Source organism: Mchenga conophoros, linkage group LG3 (genome assembly GCF_057382185.1).
Source record: "Mchenga conophoros isolate Kocher_MC1m ecotype Shallow Benthic linkage group LG3, M_conophoros_male_GT1.1, whole genome shotgun sequence".
NCBI lineage: Eukaryota > Metazoa > Chordata > Actinopteri > Cichliformes > Cichlidae > Mchenga > Mchenga conophoros.
The window spans coordinates 74,863,159-74,883,593 of NC_140528.1; the positions used below are offsets into that span (position 1 = coordinate 74,863,159).

The following is a 20,435-nucleotide window of genomic DNA, read 5'->3' on the forward strand; positions in this document are numbered from 1 at the left end:
TAAGGACTTGAAGCTAACGACTAAGCCTGTGAACCCATCATGACCCTTTTCACCCTCTGACTGGACAAGTTGTGATATTTGCTCGTAACAGAGGTTAAGCTCTAAACAAAAAGTTACGATGGGAGTGGTTATGCGTGCCACTGACTGGTTCCAGTGCTCCTTGGAGACTCTGTAGAGGGTAGCGAACACCAGTGGAAGGATGACTTGACAGTTTTCCTCAATCAGACTGAGGATGTATTCATTGTTCCAGAAGTAAAGAGCCCGCTCCGCTACCTAAAACACACACACACACACACACACACACACACACACACACACACACACACACACACACACACACACACACACGGGCACAAAGAAGAGTTGATTTTCTTTCATCAGAGTTGTGCAACATTCTTTTTATTAAACTGATTCGTCTAAGAAGTAACTGATTTTCTAGCCTAATACCTGGAGGTAATCAGATTACTATAATCACATTTGTTTTAATCCTGTCTACACCCAAAGCGGTTTTAATCTGTGAGTGACTTCTGTGGTTATTGTTTCCACTTCTGCGTTATTTTAGCACCTGGAAGTGAGGACTGGAGATGCAGGCTGCTATCTGCTTGAAGAGCGGCTCCTGAATCCGCATGAACTGAGATGGCTCTATCACATCCAGGATCTCCTCGATCTCCCCCAGGAACATCACCTAAGTGCGTGCACATTTTTTAAAATGCAGATACAGAGAGATAGGGAAGGACGAGTTAAATCGACACAGTTGCAGCGATGCAACAGTTGAGGAGAAAGAAACATCAACAGCTTTTTCGTCGTCATCGGTCTCACCTCTTTCTGCGTGCAGGTTTTAGGCCAGTACTTGAGCAGCCCTCTGATGATCTGCAGAGCAAATATGAGCACATGTTAAGAGAAATAAACACTGAAGCCATTAGCTCAGCAGGGTAGCTGGCTGACATCCATCTCTACCATCTCCAATGAGTCATTTCCATGCTCTGGCTTTTGCATTAAGAGTAATGTCTTTAAGTTTTCACTGACTCTCAGCTGGCTGCATGGGTAACATTAACCATGCTGCTTAAAACTCCTACTTGCTATCTGTCTAAAGTCTAGGATCATGCGGTTATTTTGGTTATTATTAAAAAGGCAAAAAAAAAAAAAAAGAGAAAGATTTTTTTAAAACATTTTAAACTGGTTTCTTCGGGGAGTAAAACTAAAAAGGCGTGCAGCTAAATGTTCAGAATAATTTTGAATTTCCTGTAAAGTGTGAACAGAAGCATATCTAAACCAAAATAATGAAGTTGTGGGCCCCAAAATCAAATCAGAAAAAGATCAAATGACTTAGTTTCAGGAAATTCACAACATATGGTTGCCCCTCGCTGAGAGTTTTTCTTTCCCACTGTCGCCAAGTGTTTGCTCATAGGGGCTCATCTGATTGTTAGAGTTTCCTCTGTATTATTCAACCCAGTATCAGCAAAACGTGTAATAGACACACCGGTCCACCGTGTCCATGCTTTGCCTCTCCAAAATGTGAAAAAGACATGCACGCATGTTGCAGCACCAGCAGGGGGAGATAATATCTTTAAAGCCAAGAAATCAAAAAACATATAGAGTATATTTCAGGGTTCTTAATAGTCAGAAATGATTAAGTTAATATGTGTTTACATGTAAATGTGTCAATAATGTCAGTTTAAAGCTTTCGCATGATTATTATATTGTTTGCAACTTTTATTGTTTGCAACTTACTGCAACTTCTGCGTGTTTTTTCCCTTCGCGTTTTGGAGAGGAAAAGCGTGACATGGACACACTTTGTGGTGATATCAGGTCGTATTTTTGCCGGTCTTTACTTTGCAATTAAGAACGCTTTCAGGCGACTTTGTTTTGACGGTTTATAAATGAAATTCTATTCGTCCAATAACTTTTTGTGAGTTTATCTCTACAGTTGTCTTTCCTCACTTCACAAATAGTCAGATGACCCACTGTTTACCTTAAAGAAATGATTCATACAGCTTTAAAGCGTCTATGATTATTCACATGCATTATTTTCTCCCATATTTTCAGTTCTTAGGAAAAAACTGAAAATCTTTATAAAACGTGTTGGAATAAGTACAGCGAATGAAGAAGCAGTCTTACATATTCAGTGACTGTGGCATCTTTCTCCATAAACTGCACCACACAGTAGGCCAGCTGTAACGACAGAGAACACGGGGTTACGCACACACAAACTGTCACACTCACACCTACGCACTCTCTCTCTCTCTGGCGCTGTCAACGAGACAATGGGGAATTTAGCACTTATCCCTCAGGATTACACACTGCTAAAGATCGGAAAGACAAGTTTTCCAAATGTGCGCGAGTGCGCGTACGTGTGAGTGTGTGTCTGCAGCTACATCAGCTTTTGTCTCCTCTTATATTAGCGGCAATCATTTCCTATTATTCTGATATTGTGTGTGCATTTGTGTGTTTGCATATGTGTGTTCTGCGGTTGCCCCCTCCGCCCAGGCCGGTTGCCGTGGCGAGTGGGCACCGTGGCGACGGAGACTGTGTGTACGTGTGTTTACTTCGGAAGGAGTGATGTCACACACGCAAAGTCCCTTAAGGGCAATGTGAGATAGAGGTTAGACCTCTTGTCTCTCCCCCTCCGTCTATCCTTTGACTGGTTCCCAGTATTACACTAGTGGTTCATTTTATCTTCATAAGTTAGAGCCGAAGTGACTCAATTAAAAGTTTTTTGGGATTATACTGTCATATTATTGATGATGTTTTTAGATCTTTTTGTAGGACAGTTTTCTTCTTTGTTGTTCCTTCCTTTGCCACCTTGTTGAACTGCAGCATCATTGTCTGCCTCACTGTCTGAGCTTTCATCTCTTACAGATTTTTCTGTCTAATCTCCCTTTTTCTCCATACTGGCTATCTTTGTTGTTCATCTTCTTCTCTCCCTTCATCCAAGACTTTCCTATTGCTGCACCCGTGGCACAACATGTTTACAAAAATACAGTGTAAGAGGGAGTGGCGGCTAAAAAAGGAAGTGTTGAAAGCTGGAATATAAAGAAAGCAGGAGAAAAGAAGAGGATTAAAATAAAGTGGGCAAACTATTTAAAGCATTAGTGAGGCGTTTGAGAAACTTGGGGTAAATATGACATTGGATTCTGCTGTCGAGTCAAGGTTTGCGGTTGCATGAGGTCATTGTTAGGCAGGGATTATGTAGTAGACTTCTGTGGACCTTTGTAAAGATTTTACTGATATTGATTTGTCAGGGTGACAGGTCAAATTAAGCTCTATTTTTGGAGCTGAAGTCAGCTCTACTTGATAATGGAAATGCAAGGCAAGCCCTGCTTGCCCAAAAAAACCGAGCAAAAGACATGAATTAAAACCCAAGTGAGTGCTATCTCTGTCCTTGCATCTCAAACAATCTGTTCCATAAGCTTCTCTCATTGCCTGTTTGCACCATCTTTTAAATTACTGTCATCTTCTGGCCACAGTTGGCTAGTGTCTCTAAAAGCAGCTCTGCTTGCCCCTGGTTCCATTGAAATCTGTCTATTTCATGCGCATGCCTGTGTCCAGTTAGCAATGACTGGAACATGTCAAGCTAAGAGGCCTAAAACTTTTTCTGGTTGCACATGTGAGAATTAACTTATAGCATATCAGTTTTTTGCTCTTTAAATACAGTATTGGAATACAAATATTACAGCTAAATAAAGCCTATGACCAAATCATCTTTGTAGTGTCTCTATACTGTTTCCACACTTTGGAATTAAAGAAAATAAAAATACTGAAATCAGAGGAATGAGACCGTCCAAGAAGGTTGGTTCATAAAAATAAAGTTATTACTATCAAATAATGATAGACTTCAGTCACTTCAGTACATCTCACACTTCAGTATCCACAGTAACTGCTCAAAGCCTAACTATATGCTTAAGAAATGAAAATATGTATATTTTTAAAATCTGAGCTGCAAACAGTAGTCCATGGACCTGCAGCCGAAAATAACAGCCATAAATCGCTAAGGAACACACTTTTTAATTACACTGGTGACACAGTTAATGACTGGTAATGGTTAAGGGGTTAGGAGAGCAGAGAACTCCATTTGTGTTCATGAATAATTTTGCCAGTGCACAAGTGAATAATAAAAAAGCCCCCGTACTGCATCCCTTGCTTCCCCATTTTATAATCAGATTCCGATCATAAACACTTGCCACCCTGGAAGTTCCTGTTCCTGTATATGAGTTTATATCTACTGCTGAAACACAATCCATTGTTGTTTTAACCCTTGTATGGTGTTCGGGTCTGTGAGACCCGTGTTCAGTTTTTTTCAAAAGAAAAATTAAACAATTAATTATTTTTTCACGTGTAAATGTGTTGTGTCTTTCCACTCACTCCACTTGATTATAACTGATTTATTTATAACATTTTATATAAAAGAAAAACGAGAAGCACATTAATTCATAAATGTGATCTAACAAAGGTAAAGGGAAAAAATTAACCATGTTTGCTGTTCATATGTCTTGTAATTGGGATGAAGTAAACATCTGTTGAGTAATTTAACATAAAATTGTTTGATAGTGTTAATTTGGAAAGCCAAAACTCTAGCGGGTCCACCAGACCCATGAACACTGGCTGAGTAACAAAAATACGAACACCACACAAGGGTTAAGAAGCTTGCAGCAGCCAAATAAGAGAAAAATTGTTTAGCAGTGTTGTGTTTAATTTATGTTGAAGCAAATATATCTGCATTTAATGAAACATGTTTGTGTGAGACGATGTGGACATGTTACTGATGTTACTTGTGTTATTTTCATCAGACAGCCAAAGTCGTGAAGCTCAGTTTAAGCTGTGATTTTAAACTGGCCGTAGGTGTGAATGTGAGAGTGTGATTATCTGTCTGTGCTAGCCACACGATGGGCTGGTGACCTCCAGAGTGTAACCTGCTTCCACTCCCTATGATAGTTTCGAGAGACTCCAGCCCAGCCCCCTGTAACCCTAAGTGAGAGAAGCTGTTAGGAAAATGGATGGCTGAATAGATGATTAGCTTTACTGAACCCACACTGGGGCCACATACTCTAAGTCAGTGATATCAATACATTCAAATGTATTTCAGTGCTCATCTTCTAAGATGTTTAAACAGTTTGCTGTGATATCATATTTTGATACCGGCATCCAGAACTAGGTCAGTCCTGAACAGCCACACCTACTGAGTACAAAACTGCCATCCACAAGACCCTGCTTCTCCCGTGACCCTGTCAAACCGAGTGTGTGTGAGTGTGTGAATAATTTATGTGTGTGAACCACAGGGAGAGGAGAGATGGGGAGAAATGTAGGGCACAGTGATGCTGAGACCCAGAATACACACAGACACACATTTTGTGGGGAACAAACTGTATCTTCTGCATAAGCAAACAAAGTATGGCACAAATAAAATGCACAGGCGTGCACAAACACAATAGACTGGCAGCCATCTGTGTCACCAAGTATTATAATAACCCAGACACATACTCGTACACAAACACCAAAAAAAATCAAAGGCACTCACACACGAATGTAACTCAGATGTGAGTGCGTCTCTCAGCGGCACTATCTGTGACTCAACCCTGCCTCCTAGTGGTACATTTGACACATTGCTAAAATGTCTAAGTATTACCAGGAACAATTTTAGACACATTAAGCTCACTTACTTCTTCTTGGGTTCATACATATATTCAAGCCAGATGTTTGTTTAGATGTTTTTAAGTGCAGGAGACCAATCAGACAATGGTCATGGTGACAGGTAGAGTTTAGGATAGCCGATTAAAGTGTCTGTCAAGAATAAAAGCAACAAGCTTGCTTCTACCTGGAGCTCTTTTTCTATAGATTTAGTTTACAAAGACATGAATATAAAGCTGTGCAAAAGTCTTGAGCTACCCTTCATTTTTTATATGTTATTTTATTCAAACCAGTTGAAACACAAATAGAAAGAAATACAGTATATCAGGCAAAAACAGAGTTTGTGCAATTCTAAAAAGTTTAAAAGTTAATTTTTGGTATGACCACCTTGATTGTTAAACACTTACTTGTGAGGTAAGCTTTCTTGTAATAATTTCTTTAAGTAGTCTTAAGGAATAATTCTCCAGTTTTCCTGAAGGGGACTGAAAGATCTGTTCTGTTCTCTGTCAAGATGATCTCACACTGCTCTATGTTGATGTCTGGGCTCTGGGGAGGCCAATCCACGACTGACGCTGCTTCACTACTCATAACATTAGTCGTCTCCATCCTTTTCTCTCCCCACACGCCACTGCCATTCTTGTTCATAGCCTGGTCACTTCCCGGATCGACTACTGCAACTCTCTTCTTTTTGGTCTTAGTCAAAAATCTCTCCATAAGCTTCAACGTGACCTGAACTCTGCTGCCCATATTATCACCAGGACCCCTTCTATGCACCACATCACCCGTGTTCTGCAGCAGCTTCATTGGCTTCCGGTTAAATACCGCATCAATTTCAAGATACTTTTGTATACATTCAAGGCTATCCATCATCTCTCGCCTTCATACCTCTCTGACCTGGTTCAGATCACCATTCCCGCTCGGTGTCTCTCTTTCCATCCCTTCCCCTCGGCTACCTACCACGGGGCGCAGGGCTTTCTGTCGCTCTGCCCCCCGCCTTTGGAACTCCCTTCCTCCTGAGATGAGAAACATCGCTTCCCTTTCTCTTTTTAAGGCCAGACTCAAAACTCACCTGTTCACAAAAGCCTATTCCACATAAGCTTTTCCATCCTGCTATTTTAATTTATTTTATTTAATTGCTCCATGTTTTATCCTTATAAATTTGTAAATTGTTATGTTTGTTGTTGTTGTTGCTTGTCTCTATTCTGCTGTGTACAGTGTCCTTGAATGTTTTGAAAGGTGCTTTATTAAATAAAATGTATTATTACTGTGTTTTTTCTGTCCAAGTAGGTTTTTTCACTGCATGGGGAGTTTGTTTGAGATCACTGTCAGGCTGAATAATTAAGTCTTTTTCAATCACCCACTTTCCAGATGGCATTGCATGGTGCCTCTAAATCTGACAGAACTTTTCTATGTTCATAATTTGATCAGTTTTGACAAGTTTTCCAATACTCCTGACTTAAATGCAGCCCCAAACCACGACAGAGCCTCCATCATGTTTTACAGATAGCTATATCTCTCAGGTCCTGTGCGAGGTCTTTATTTTTTTGCTAATTTTATCTTAAGACATGAATTTTATACACTGCTCATCTACTATAAATAGTTTTCAGGCCTGCCACTTCTTCTTTTCCCCACGACTTACCCACTTCCTCAATTTTTCCCAAGATATACTCTTCGGGAATCACCTCGATGGTGAAAAAATGCTATTTTTTGCATGTCAAACTGGGTTATCTGTGTGAGTTTTCATAGATTCAGCTCAAGAAATGGGAGCAAATTATGTGTTTTACGAAAGGCTGCTAGTACCAGAATCAGAATCAGAGTACTTTATTAATCCCAGAGGAAATGATGTGGTCACATTTGCTCCAAGACAGTAAGAACAGTAACTAACTAAACTAAATTAATTAATACAATATATTAAGAAGTTACAAAATATAACAAAATAGCTCTAATTATAAATATCCCAGTATATTACAGTAACAAAGTATCTAAAGAATCCTCTAAAATGGACTGAAACTGAGTGAAGGCAGGTATTTTTGCTTGAAAATGTAACAAATACAAGCAAAATACACATAAGGACACAGGAAAGTACGGCTGCAAGGAACATCAGTCATTCAAACACATACTCTCCTCTTCATTCGGATGTAATTAGGGCATCAAACGACATCAAAAAATGTGACTGCATTCGTGGTGATAAATAGGTGTCGAAAACTGTTTCCCATGGTACATAAAATCAAAAGAAGCTGACGACAGGGCCGAGCTTTGTTAAAGAGTCTAACGTTAAAGCACAAATATAAACTGGTAGTGAGGGTAGGATAGTCACCGACCTGCGCGTGGAAGATGGAAAGGGACTTTGCCGTGTGTAGCGGGATGAGGACCCGAACCAGGAACTGCTTATGTTCAGACTTCAGCGGCAGGGCGAAGCCGTTTATGATGCTGGAACAGAGGAGATGAGAAGGCAGTTAAAAGTGACCGTCGTTTCTCGGGGGTATGTGGGGGGTTTTTTTTATGACAAAAAGCACATGTACGCCTTTTACTTAAGTCATCCTGTTTAAAAATCAGCACCACGACCCTCCAACTTTAAGGCCACCTGTCCAAAAACATCCCGGTCACCTGTTACCAAACGCGATCTTCTAACGAACACGTTTCAATCAATGAATGGTGCGAATGGTAATATTTATTTACACCACAGCATCATGTGTTGCTTCAAAAAAGAAAAAACCCTCCTCTGAGTCACACATGTGTACGCCTGTGCATTCATCTGTGCTCTCAGACTCTATTTTCGTACTGTGTCCGTTTCCGAGTGACTGGACGAGCGCGTGGTCTGCTCTGTTCACAGCTGCACCGGCTGCTCACAGAGAGAAAAGTATGAGCAGCAGTAGAGTGGGAACTAAACTTGGAAAGTGCGACGCTCATTTAGCTGTAAAACGAGCCGCCCGTCAGTTTTTTTCACGGGCGATTCATGTGTTTGTCTGCATCAGTCCGTCCGTCTGTCTTCATTTCTAATAGCGCTGTTGTCAGTTTAACAGAGGAGTCCTTCAGTAATATCTCCCTCCTGCTGTTCCTCTAATCTGTCTCTCTGCTTCCTTTCTCGCCCTCTTTCTGAACGCCTCCCCGTCTCCTCTATCTATGCACCGCATCCTCTCTCACCCATCTCTCTCCCGCACTCTCCATGTGTGGGAGGAGCTATAAATACCTCTGTTACCACCAACATGAATACAAACCTCTCTCTCCTCTCCTGCTCCCTCCTTCCTCCACTTCTGACTCACTGTTCACTCACTCGTCCCCTCTCCAGCTCCATCTATCCCTCCATTCCTCCTTTTTCCCTCACCTTGGACTCGTCCTCTCCCTCGCCTTCCTTGAGCCGCCACTTGTTTCCGAGATCGCCTCACTATTGTTAAGAGCTGAAAAGTTACTGTTGGTCTCTTATGGCAGGAAAAAAAACACTCTCAGTCTGGATACATCCTTCTTTTTAACTCCTAAGTATAACATCAGACAAGGAAAGACAAACACACAGGGCAGAGGCTAGACTCCATTAGCCGAAATTCCCCTGAGAGGGATTAATATTTATTGTTTCTGATACTGATTTGTTTGCGTTCTTATTGCTTATTACTTCTTTGGGTTGTTGTCTTAGTCTTTCCATTTCTAAATTATCATTAGCACATCTGTTTATCTGCTCTGGCTACAGACTTAAAACACGGATGCAGCTTCACAGCGAGGCTTCACTATCCGACATCAAGAAGCTGATGTCAATCAGAATCAGAATCAGAATACTTTATTGATCCCTGGGGGAAATTATTTTTTGTTACAGTGCTCCATTTTAAACCAACATTAAGACAAGACAGACAATACACTAACTAAGAATAGTACAATATATACATATATATACATACATACATACATAAGTCACTCATAAATAAATAGTTGGAAAAGAAACGTGTAGTTGTAGCAGTAACCAGTGTGTTAAGTGGATGCGTTGTACAGGGAGATGGCCACAGGCAGGAATGATTTCCTGTGTCGTTCAGTGGTGCTTTTCGGTAATCTCAGTCTCTCACTGAACGAGCTCCTGTGACTGACCAGCATGTCATGGAGTGGGTGGGAGGTGTTATCCAACATTGTCTTTATCTTGGACAGCATCCGCCTCTCCGACACCACCTTGAGGGAGTCCAGCTCCATCCCCACAACATTGCTGGCCTTACGGATTAGTTTATTAAGTCTGTTGGCATCTGCGACCCTCAGCCTGCTCCCCCAGCATGCAACAGCATAGAGGATCGCACTGGCCACAACAGACTCATAGAAAATCCTCAGCATTTTCTGGCAGATGTTGAAGGACCTCAGTCGCCTCAAAAAATAGAGACGACTCTGGCCCTTCCTGTAAAGTGCTGTGGTGTTTTTAGCCCAGTCCAGTTTATTGTCAATGTGTACTCCAAGGTATTTATAGTCATCCACAATGTCAACACTGACCCCCTGAATTGAAACAGGGGTCAAGTGTTTCCTGGTCTTCCTGAAGTCCACGATCAGTTCCTTGGTCTTTGCCACGTTGAGCTGCAGATGATTCTGCTCACACCACGTGACAAAGGAGTCGACCACAGCCCGGTACTCTGTCTCATCATCCCTGCTGATGCATCCAACCACCGCAGAGTCATCAGAAAACTTCTGAAGATGGCAGGTCTCTGTGCAGTGGCTGAAGTCTGTGGTGTAGAGGGTGAAGAGGAAAGGGGAGAGGACAGTCCCCTGTGGTGCCCCTGTGTTGCTGATCACCTTGTCAGACACACACTGTGGGAGACGTACATATTGTGGTCTTCCTGTCAGGTAATCAACAATCCAGGACACCAGAGAAGCATCCACCTGCATCGCTGCTAACTTATCACCCAGGAGGGTCGGCCTGATGGTGTTGAAAGCACTGGAAAAGTCAAAAAACATGACCCTCACAGTGCTCGCCGGCTGGTCCAGATGGGTGTAGACACGATTGAGCAGGTAGATGATGGCGTCCTCAGTTCCGAGACGAGGCTGATAAGCGAACTGAAGGGGATCCAGGTGTGGTCTTACTATGGGTCGCAGCTGGTCCAGGATGAGCCTTTCCAGGGTCTTCATGATGTGGGAGGTCAATGCCACGGGCCTGTAATCCTGGGGGCCATGTGCATCTTTTACTCCCTGTCTGTGACTTTAAACTTGTGCCTTTGTGGGTTTCTCTGCCTTAGACTTACTAGAGTGCCCTTGTTAGCATAACAAGACCATTAGGCTACCGCTATATAGCCTGCTAAAAAGCTAGGTTGTTATGTAGCTTTAGATTATATGTCAGCATCAAACCAGAACATCAGTAGCATTGCAACTCATCAGCTCACAGGTTACTTCACAACAGTTTGAGTGAAGACTCATTATGCGATGACTGTTTGCAAGGATACTGTTCTTTTGCACTGTAGACAGATGGGCGCCTTGCCATCACATTAGCTCATCTGTACTTTAGCCGGATGAGCTAAAAACATTAAGCTAACTTAATTCAGACTTTTCTCTGGAGTCTGTTCTGTTTTAAAATGGCTTTCATGGCTACAGAAGAGGATTATGGTCAGAATTCCCCCAAATATTTTTTTCAGTGGCCCTAATCCTCATCAGTGCAAAATTGATATAATGCTAAGTACTCATCTAAGCTACTAAGCATCTAAGCTAATCTACTGGAAGCAGTACATCTACTTAAATCCAGAACTATTTTTGTGTCTCCTGCAGATAACAAATTTAGGGGTTTTTTGAGTGAAAGCAATATGACTGGAAATGTTTATTTGTTGCTAGCCAACAATACTAACAGTAGCTCTTTCTTTGGTGCTAATTCTAAAGTTACAACCCCTTCAGCTAATTAACAACAGAGCAATAAATAGATGTATGCAAATAAATAAAACAGCTAGAACTAATATCTGCAAATATGTAAACATGTGGATAAAATATTATTACTATATTATTGCTATTATTATTATTATTGTACACTGAACAGTCTTACAGGAGCTGGTATAAAGGACCTCCAGAGGTACTCAGTCTTGCACCTTGGTGCAATCAGTCTTTGACAGAAGGTGCTACTGTGCTATTACTCTATAACTACCAGCGCATGGAGTGGGTGTTGATCATAACTGATTTGAGAGCATTCTTCTCATGGCCACCTGCTGGACTGTCTCAAGATCAGAACCGACCACTGAGCCGGCTTTCTCGATAAGTTTGTCTACTCTGCCCCTGTCACAGGGGAAAGGTGTCCGCACCAGCAGACCACAGTCCACAGCAAAAACAGAGCACTGGCCACCCCTGTATGACACTTTGTCCAAAAGAGTGGGGAGATGTCGCTTGACCTTAGTCTCCTTAGGAAATAAAGTCTATTGCTAAATATTATTGCTTAGAATATCAAATGTAACCATAACGGGTCCACAGGTGTTGATAAAGAGGCTTTTTTTCCCCATCTTGGACAAAGCCAGGCTATCGCTTTCTCCTTAACCTAGTCTGATATGCTAGGCTAACCACAAGCTCAGCAGCTACCACGAAGACACGGTGTTGATAGTAGTTTTTTATATCTCACAATGACAGCATGCACATTTCACTGATTCGTCCATTCTTGCTCCTGGTTGTTTACATGTGAGGCTCAACATAAGAAACACGTGTTTGTTTATCAGTTTGCCTTTCTTCTTCGCTGCCTCTTCATTTCTGTCTTCCTCATATTTTCCCTCACAAAAGAAGGCAAGAAATTAAACAAACCTGTGAGTCATATTTCGTTTATATCTTTAACCCCCACCTCCTCCCGCTTCTCTCCTTTCTGCACCATCGCCCACCTCACCCCTTTACTCATTCCCCTCCCTTGCTTACTCTCATTTCCCTTGCCGTCACCCTGGGTTGTCTTTACTTGATAAGAAAGAAGGAAAAATAAAAATGCATATTGTTTTATGTGCCGTGCAGATGCAGCAGCGGCTGTGCTTTGTAACCAGTTTTTGGTGCCGGCTGTCTCATAAACAGGAACAGCTGGCAAGTATAGAGTATATGTGTGTGTGTGCAGCACAGCAGCAGCGTATAGTTCAAACGTGTGCTTTTGCAGACAAACCTGCCGAGGATTTCCAACAGTTCCGCAACTCCATTGAAGTGCTCAGTTTCATATATGAACCTGAAGGTCAGAGACAGGACACACACAGGCAAAAGCACTATTAAATCAAGCTACAGCTGATAGTTAAACAACACTAAAAACAGGAATTAGATAAACATTAAATAAACAGTTTTATCTTCCTGTAAAATGACCTGTGCGTGCATGAAAGTTGCTAGTATTCACAAATTTCCTATCAAACCATGTCTGAAGCACACCTCCGTGACATTCACAGTTGAATGTGAAGTTTATACACATTTTAGCTGAAACTACATTCAGCAAAAGGAAAAAATGAAAAGCAAGAAGCGCCTTCACTGAGGCAGCTCACTCTCTGGGCAGTATCACTATTTAAAAGAAAAGTATTGCATTTTGTTTTCTTTGTTCTCTTTTAACATAGTTTTTAACGTACTTTAAAAAGTTTGTAGTGCAGAAAAAAGAAGAGCAAAGTGCAGGCTTGTTAAACCTATTTGAATATTTTCAATTCAATTTTATTTTGTTTTATTTATATCGCACAAAATCACAACAGCAGTCACCTCAAAGCACTTTATATTGTAAGGTAAAGACCCTACAATGATACAGAAACACTGGTGACAGTGGGAATGACAAACTCCCTTTTAACAGGAAGAAGCCTTTGGGACAACCAGCCATCTGCCATGACTAGTTAGGTTTGAGGGACACAAGACAAAAGACATGAAAATACTTCAAATAATTTTGAGTATAATAATGTTTTTGTTATAGTTACATTTTATAATTAAAGATTATTATATTTATACTGTCTTAAAAACCCATCCTGGGGAATCTTGAAAGAAAGGCTCATATAACAGTATCATTCAGTATCAAATGTTACCAACACAAACAAAGGCAGTAGAATTTAAAACATAGTTTTAATGGTAAAAGACATTCTATGAAGTAATTTACTGTTTAGAATGACCACATATCATTTCCTGTATACCTATATGATGCCAGTACAAACAACGGCAATAAGAAACATATTTTTAAATAGCTCTGTAGAGCGTTATTATCGCTTTGACTTTCAGATCAATCGATCGACCTTGAAGGACAGGTCAGAGAGGTCATGTGTGACGTGATGTTTTAAATGTTTCCACAGTACTTTCTATGTGTCGACAATCAACATCACACTTGTAAGAATCATAGTTTCCAAGTCTTACATCTTTTTGTCAATTTTGAACCAATATAATCTTCTATAATCATCTTCACGACTGATTGATCAATCTGTGATTTAGGACACATGTAGGATGAACATTCAGTGAGCTGAACACATTCATGTTGTGTTTGTAGGAGAAAGAATACAACTGATTAAAGATTAAAGCTAGATTTGACCTTTTTGCTACAACACTAGTTACATTAACAGTCCTGTTTTCACTCTTAATAATTTCCTTTATAAACTAGAAGTTCTAGTACAACAAAAATACCAAGCAGACACTACAATGAACTGCTGCAGGATCCAAAAGATCTTTTCGTTTCTTTCTGAATTAACACAGCATGCAAACCCCTGTAAGGGCTTGGCAAAGTAGAGCCAAACCAATAAACCAAGTTTGTTCTTGCAGAAGAGCAATAGCTCCTTTGGAGCTCAGGCTATAACCTCAATTAGAGATACAAAGAGCCAGCATTTGACAAGTATTCTCACAAGGTGCACGCTGGTTTAAGTACTAACTCTGAGGTCATTTTGTGGCTGTAGCATAATTATCATTTATGCAGGATAGATGCACAAAACGTGGTTTCTGAGCCCGCTCCCCTTCCTGCTCATCGTCTTTGACTGTCATGTGATGTTGAATTATTCGTTTTTAAATCATGAGCATGGGTTGGATGGAGGTTTGGTGTAGCTTGTACCTGAGGAAGATGTTGTTGATCTGTTTGCGGATGTAGGCTCGGAGGCCCAGCAGTTTTCCGTAGACGCGGTGCAGGATGGTCTTTAGGTACTCCCTCTCCCTCGGGTCCTCGCTGTCAAACAACTCCAGGAGCTACTCACACACACACACACACACACACACACACACACACACACACACACACATTTGCTATGAATGAAAGTCTGTACCTGTGAGTACTGCGCTCTAATTCTGACCTCCTCACTCTTACAATTAGTCTCTCAAACTTCAGCTTCTGGAGAAAAATCAAACATTTGTACCAAATGCAGCAGGATGAATATTACAATAACAGTTAATAACACATTAAACATAAAAAAAAGTCAATTTTTAATACATGCACTGAGAGGTCATAGTTGATGAAATTTGAGAAGTACAGCTGCATGTTTAAGAGAAGGGCTTCATTTCTTTACACCTTCAAAGCTTTGGTTTTGCATCTTTCCAGAAGATGAAGAGGAAAGGATTACCTGCAAGACAAACTTCTGGTCCACGTAGCGTTTGGCCATGGAGGGCTGGAAGTCCGGGCTCTCCAGGAAACGCAGAAAGAACTCATACACCAGCTGAAAGAGGAACAAACACCACAACATTACACAACATTTGGCGTGTCTGTGTTTTTATCTTCAGTGGATAGTGTGGCATCCAAAATGTCAAACTATTCTTTCAAAGACACACACGCATTTTGACTCATCTCTTCCTGAAGATGCTGTAAAGTGACTGTACATCATGTCTAAATGTCATCTGGGTAAACATCGAGTCTATGCAGGATTTGTGGGGTTTTTTTGCAGGATTTGCATTTGTTATTGATGCTGGCTAAACTCATAATGTGTTGGCATAAAACTTGAGCCAACATTTAAATGATCTAAATGAGGTAAACACTCAACACAGCATTAAAAGCAATTTAACCCCACTGTGAGAGAATTAACAGTGCTAAAGGCATATTTTGCCTGAACTGTGCTTTTTTTCCCATTACACCTTCATGTTAACTTAGATGAAGTCTTGTAAATCTCCAGCAACACGTGACTGCATGTCACACGGATGTATGGTGTGTACCTGCAGGTGTGGCCAGGAGGCTTCCAGTGTCGGCTCATCTTCCTCAGGGTCAAACTCTGGATTCTCGCTGGGTGGGAGAGTCCTGAAGATATTTACCGAGATCTGGAAAAAAAATCATAAACGCAGGCAAGGAGAAGGAGGTAGTGTGAAGTAGAGAGACAGGAAGTAGAAAAGATGAAAATGCAAAGGGAGGAGGAAGAAGAAAAAGAGATTAGTGAAGAATAAATAATGCATTCTCGCCAATTGTGGATTTAATGGGCAATAATTCAGAGATGAAAGCAGGCGATGAATCGTTTTTAATACTCTATCGCATAATGGACGTGGCAGCCTTGTTACCTTCAGTAATCACCTGCAGTTTGAGGACGTTTGTGTCACTTTAACTCTCGGAAAAGTCGCTGCAACAATGAAACAATTCTCCTTCCGATGGAACGTTTCCAGGAGTAAAGCTGTTGTGTTTGGTGGGTGTCTGTGATAATCTTTTATGTCAACTGACATCTACTTAGCAAGCGTGAAGACGTTTTGGGATGAGGGAAAAACGTCTTTCTGTGGTTTATGTTATCAGTTTCCAAGCAACTTCCACTACCGCTGGTCACACTTGAACATCTGAAGGTTTAACTCACCCTGTCGTTACCTGCTCATTTTAAAGCGCTGTGTGAATCTTGGATAGGCCGAAATCATCTAACCTGTTCATTTTTCCATCTCACTATCTTTAAGATTGTTTGTCTGCTGCAACTTTTCCTACTGTGCATCTCCAAACCTTTGACTATCAAAGAGGTCCAGAACATCAAAGTATCTTAAATTTGCACGTTTCATTTTAAGCTTGATTAAATTACTACTTAAACAGCATAAACACTTTTTATTTGGGTGAGCACACACAGCCGCAATCATTCGGTGCACTGCTCGTTCGACAGCTGTCCAGATGTTGATCATCAACAGAGGGAAAACCATAGATGATGATCGGTAACAGGACTGTTGCTCAGACAGACAGTGTGATAGAAAAAGGTCTGCAAGCAACAACGGTGACCTCAGCTTTGAGAGGATTGTCAAGAAAACTCGACAGAAGAACTTGAGAGATTCATGAGGGGTGGGCTGACACATGAAGAGTGAGCACGCATAGATGTCTTCAGGAAAGCAGAACCAGAGACATCATCAGAAGCGTCTTGTGTGGACTAAAGAGAAAAAGAACTGGACTGCTGCATTACACACTGTATTTTAGTTGGAAATCAGCATCCTAGAGTTTGGAGGAAGAGTGGAGAGGCTCAGAATCCAAGGTGTTAGAAGTCCAGTGTGAAGTTTCCACAGTCTGTGATGATTTGGGCTGTCATGTCATCTGCTGATATTGGTGATGGTGGCGTTTTTGTTTTTTACAAGTCCAAAGTCAACACAGCATCTGCCAGGAGGTTCCAGAGCACTTCATGCTTCCTTCTGCTGACCACAGTACTTAACTACTACTAATGGTTTACCGCGTCTGTTATTACTGAGCTTGATTGGCGAGCCCACTCCTTAACCCCACAGAGAACCTATGGGGTATTGTCAAGAGAACCAAAAATGCAGATGAGCTAAAGGTCACTATCAAAGCAGCAGTAACACCTGCTGATCTGCTCCATGCCACAGCACAATGACGCAGTTATTTATAGGAAAAGAGAAACAAAAAAGTCACGAGTGCATAAATGAACCGACTTTCTTTCTTGGCAATCGCATTATTTCCATGATGCATACGTGTTGACATCACTGTGAGGACGTTAGTATGACTTTAACCTGGGTAATAACTGGGTAATAACACAGCATCAAAGAGAGTCTAGCTCGACTTAAGATTCTTAGGTTTGCAAAGCGTAGCAAACCTAGCCTCGCTTTTTTTTCTTGGCATGTTTCTCCTACGCTGCTTTCATTCCATAATGCTGCACTTGGCTTTAAGAGTTTGATTTCTAAGCTTTTTTAAGTTCATTCACTTTCCTTCCACCCCCATCCTCTGTCCTATCAGCATTTTCGCATCCTCTGAGTATAGCACCTCTATCTACTGCTGGCTTTCTTTTCCTGTTTCAGACCCTCCTTTCTCCTCCTCTCTTTATCCTCTGGGATCTCCAGAGTCCACACTTTCACTCCACTCTTTCTTCCTTTCTTTTCCATCTCTCACACTCTCTCTCTCACCATCTGTGCAGCCGATTGCTCTTTAGCACCTTTGTAAGCACTCTACTTTTCTCTCCCATCCTCCCTTTTTATTTATCTATCTATCTATCCCTCGCTCATCACCTTTGTTTATCTCCCATGGTAACTCCACCGGAGATCCTCCATTGGATACCACACTGACTAGCTTCTCTTTATTTTCCCCACAGCTTGGGATGGGCATCCAGGTGTTTGACAGGGACTGACTCACAGGTGAAAATGTCTTTCCGGCCTTCTAGATCTCTTCTCCCTTCAAGTATCAGGCTATCGATTCATTCGTCCACCCACCACTGTTTGTCACTGTCCATTCCCAAAATATTCCTGGTTTGGTTTTTGGATAGTGAATATTGGAGAATATTGCCTTGTACCTGAGGTCTCTTTTTTAACCCTTCCATTACTGTTTTAGTGCTTTTTAAAGCGCACTAATTTTCCACCTCTCTATTCTTAAACTGTACTACTGTAACTTTGTATTAATCACATTTTTTTCTTTATCTTCACCCGTGCCTCAGTCCAGCCCCTCAGTTCATACTTCGTCTGAAACAGGCTGTTTTAGGTCCTTTCTCCCAGCTTTCTTCTGATTGACTGCCCCTCAGAAGCACAAGATTTTCACGGATGTTTGGAGCTTTTACTTTTTGTGGGCATAGCCACAGCGCCAGAGCATCTAAAACCTGAGCTTCAAGCTCATAGGGATTTGTATACATGCTATCCTCATGCTTAACATGAACATTGACCACTGGAACCAGGATTTCTGCCAGTGTGTTGCAAGTCTAAGAAAGCTACCAGCATCTTTTTTTGGCAAAAGAAAGAACCTTTACATTAGATAATGTATCCTCCAAGCCCACATTTACTGTTAAGTATTTTCACACATAAACAAAAGCTAGAATAAACAAGGGGAACCAGCAGAATAACAGTTTTACTAGTTACGCTGCTATCCAACCACTTGTCTCCACTAATGATGTTTCAAGAGATAAATCGTTCACTGCTGTATGTAAATGATGTTATATATATTTTATGCTGATATCTGTACACATCTGTTGTTATGCTGGAAATGGGAAATAAATAAATTCCCTGGTGTCTTTGTGTTCCTACATCTCTTCATTGTGCAGAGCTGCATATACACAGTGCTGATTTCTGTCTGCGTCACTGCACAATTAACCAGTAAGCAAAAGGGGCGTGCCACATTAATGCTGTTCAATATTTAACTGTACTCGGAGTGCTTTAAGTTAAGTACTATGTACGAAATGATGACCCATGTTTTAAGGGATTTTTATAAGATCAAAGAAAAAGAGTAATCATGTTTCCAAACGAATAAAAATTAGAGGAACATTTGTGCATCCTTTCAGTTATCTATGATCTATGATCTTTATCTTTGGGCTGGAATTGTTTGCACTGGTGCATCATTTTAACCCCTAACCTCCCCTCCTACTGTACCATCTTTATAGCCTCCGGGTAGAGAGGCTCTATGAGGACTCCTCTGCTCGTGGCCACGCTCTCCACCAGCTCGTTGAGCGCCGCACGTTTGATCTCCTTCCCTTTCAGGTCAGCCACGCAGTCCAGGAAATCAAACAGCACGCAGCACTGCTGCAGCTTCTTACAGAACAGGTCGTGCAGCTCTGCCACCGGGGCGTCTGGACAATTGAGAGGTAGGAAGAAAGAGAGAAAGCAAAACGTCAGACACGGAGGTTAAACGAAAAAATGCTTCCCTGTGTGTAGAGCGTAACGCAGGAAGCTGGGGTTTACGTATTGTTTGGCGCGGATCCTCTCTAAAAGCTATTGGGATAGAGAATATTACTCTACAAACACATCTGTACACACCCACGCATACATACACGACTGTCCACACACACACCTTCCTCCAGAGGGCTGTGTTGTATCTCACTCCTATTACCTGTCAGATTCATTCCTTAGACCAGTTTGTCACGATGAAACTACCTGCTGCTGGTCGTCACGTTGAAATCTCATGCCTCCAAAAGCTCCACTTTTCACAGAAAAAGAGAAAGTGCCTGATCCATTTGGATTACTGAAGCCCTAACTCATACAATGAGTTTTAAATTGATTCCACAGGCCTGGGGAGGTGGGGAGGTGGGGTGCAGAGGTGAGAAACTCAATGCAGCCTGTAAAGCTTTATGCAAAAGAAATAAAAACATTAAATCCACACAGAAAATAGAGAGCTGCAGGGTTTGACAGCTGCCCAATGGGAATGCTTGGTTTCTTTTTATGAGTAACCAGATGATTGATGACTCAATAGCTAAAAATAGCAGCAAAAAATCCACATCTGAGTGAGATGTACGAGAGGCTTGCACTGAAAGATAATAAACAAATCCATACGGAGAAAAATTATGTTAAAAAAACTAGTGCAAAATACTAAAACAACTCCTCTGTGCTAACATGCTAACAGCAACAATGTAAAAATGCGAAGGTGTCATAGGATGTTCATGTAATGGTTTTGGACTTTGGGTGTATTCAGTTCCTGTCATTTCTTGTTTCATGATGTAACCCCCGACTGCAATATTTGTAGTTTTTTCTCCGTGTTCTTTGTTGAATGTGCTGACCTCCTGCACATGTATGACTTCATCCTCAATTAAAGACGTAGATATGAAAACTTTTTA

At 41.3% G+C, this 20,435-nt stretch overlaps 1 protein-coding gene across 1 annotated transcript in view; it reads right to left on the bottom strand.

Annotated features, from left to right (window-relative positions):
- ppp2r5b (protein phosphatase 2, regulatory subunit B', beta) overlaps positions 1-20,435 on the bottom strand; it is a 48,554-nt gene that overhangs the window by 1,495 nt on the left and 26,624 nt on the right. Inside the window, exons 2-11 of the mRNA XM_085267222.1 lie at positions 19,258-19,454; positions 15,664-15,765; positions 15,081-15,173; positions 14,579-14,709; positions 12,692-12,751; positions 7,947-8,055; positions 2,119-2,172; positions 820-870; positions 566-685; positions 146-273 (exon numbers count right to left, since the gene is read on the bottom strand). Coding sequence (XP_085123348.1) covers positions 146-273; positions 566-685; positions 820-870; positions 2,119-2,172; positions 7,947-8,055; positions 12,692-12,751; positions 14,579-14,709; positions 15,081-15,173; positions 15,664-15,765; positions 19,258-19,454 — 1,045 coding nt within the window. The remainder of the gene's footprint in view (positions 1-145; positions 274-565; positions 686-819; positions 871-2,118; positions 2,173-7,946; positions 8,056-12,691; positions 12,752-14,578; positions 14,710-15,080; positions 15,174-15,663; positions 15,766-19,257; positions 19,455-20,435) is intronic.